Source organism: Octopus sinensis, unplaced genomic scaffold, assembly GCF_006345805.1.
Source record: "Octopus sinensis unplaced genomic scaffold, ASM634580v1 Contig12956, whole genome shotgun sequence".
Taxonomy (NCBI): Eukaryota; Metazoa; Mollusca; class Cephalopoda; order Octopoda; family Octopodidae; genus Octopus; species Octopus sinensis.
Window position 1 is genome coordinate 146,185 of NW_021832829.1, and position 1,627 is coordinate 147,811.

Sequence of the window (1,627 nt, forward strand, 5' to 3'; positions counted from 1 at the left end):
GGACGGAATCACTGATAAAGAGACAAATTCAGCCAGTAACTTCATAATTGAAGCAAATTGTTCGCATGAAGACAATATCGAAAGTAGGAGACCAAGAGCCGTAACTGATTTGAAGGCAGAGGATATAGGAGTAAGGTTGGTTACTTCCTCTTCTTTAAGGAAACTAATCTTCAGCGGATAATAAGCGAGTAACATCGTAATAATTAGTTTATTAAATTGTTTGTTCATTTTTATAAAAGCAATTTATAACTTCCAATAATTATATTCTCTCAAAAGATTAAATGTCATATTGGTAGACTCTCTTTTTTAACAGATTATTATCTAAACTATATAAAATTTATATTTAATTAGTTTGAAGATTTTGTTTTTGGCTAACCTATTTAAATAGGTCATCACATTCTAGATTGTTCGAACATTCAGTTGGTATGCAGATATTTGTCAAGACACTTACTGGAAAAACCATTACTCTCGACGTTGAGTCCACTGACTCGATCGACAACGTCAAAGCCAAGATACAGGACAAAGAAGGGATCCCTCCTGACCAACAGAGGCTCATCTTTGCTGGGAAACAGCTTGAGGATGGAAGAACTCTATCTGACTACAACATCCAGAAGGAATCAACTCTGCACTTGGTTTTGAGGCTACGTGGAGGAATGCAAATATTCGTAAAGACACTCACTGGAAAAACCATTACTCTCGACGTTGAGGCCACTGACTCGATCGACAACGTCAAAGCCAAGATACAGGACAAAGAAGGGATCCCTCCTGACCAACAGAGGCTCATCTTTGCTGGGAAACAGCTTGAGGATGGAAGAACTCTATCTGACTACAACATCCAGAAGGAGTCAACTCTCCACTTGGTATTGAGGCTACGGGGAGGAATGCAAATATTCGTAAAGACTCTCACTGGCAAGACAATCACCCTCGAAGTAGAATCCACTGACTCGATCGACAACGTTAAAGCCAAGATACAGGATAAAGAGGGGATTCCTCCAGATCAACAGAGGCTTATTTTTGCTGGGAAACAGCTGGAAGATGGGCGGACCTTATCTGACTACAACATTCAGAAGGAGTCTACCCTTCATCTGGTTTTGAGACTCCGTGGGGGTTCTCAATAGTTATATCTCTAACCTTCTTTCCTGGTTTCTTTACTAATACATGGTTAATTGCTTGTGCGCAGTTTTATTGATTCGCTTAGTCAGCAAATTGTGTTTTTTAATCGATTCATTCAATTGGTTATATCATTTAGTTAGGACATGTACGAAAAGTAATACTTTCATTTACGTAATCCATGTAAATGAATATCCTCCATTTTATCCAGGAAGTTATGCAGATTATGGCATATTTTATAATTGCAATGTGATTAATAATTTCGACAGTTGCTTAAACTATACAAAACTGTTTGATTTCTGTTTATTTTGATTACTGCTCCTTCAGTTTTTAACATTTTTCGAAAACACAAATTGTGAAACCACTAATGAGAGTTATTAACGAATATTGTGGTTTTGTCGCTTTTCTGAAAAGTCTGCCCTTATTCTAGATAAATAACTGTTTTAAAGTCTACAAATTAACGATTCCCATTTTTATGAACAGGGGAATGATTATAGGCCATAAGTTTTCAAATAAT

General features: G+C 36.8%; 1 protein-coding gene across 1 annotated transcript; it reads left to right on the top strand.

The window, feature by feature from the left end:
* Positions 1 to 425: 425 nt before the first annotated feature.
* LOC115229539 (polyubiquitin 11) lies at positions 426 to 1,163 on the top strand. Its single transcript, XM_029799871.1, has one exon. The coding sequence runs from the start codon at positions 426 to 428 to the stop codon at positions 1,116 to 1,118; it is 693 nt and encodes a 230-aa protein (XP_029655731.1). The 3' UTR covers positions 1,119 to 1,163.
* Positions 1,164 to 1,627: the final 464 nt, after the last annotated feature.

Excerpts from the sequence above, each read along its gene's own strand:
- LOC115229539 (XM_029799871.1), top strand. The coding sequence starts at position 426 with ATGCAGATATTTGTCAAGACACTTACTGGAAAAACCATTACTCTCGAC.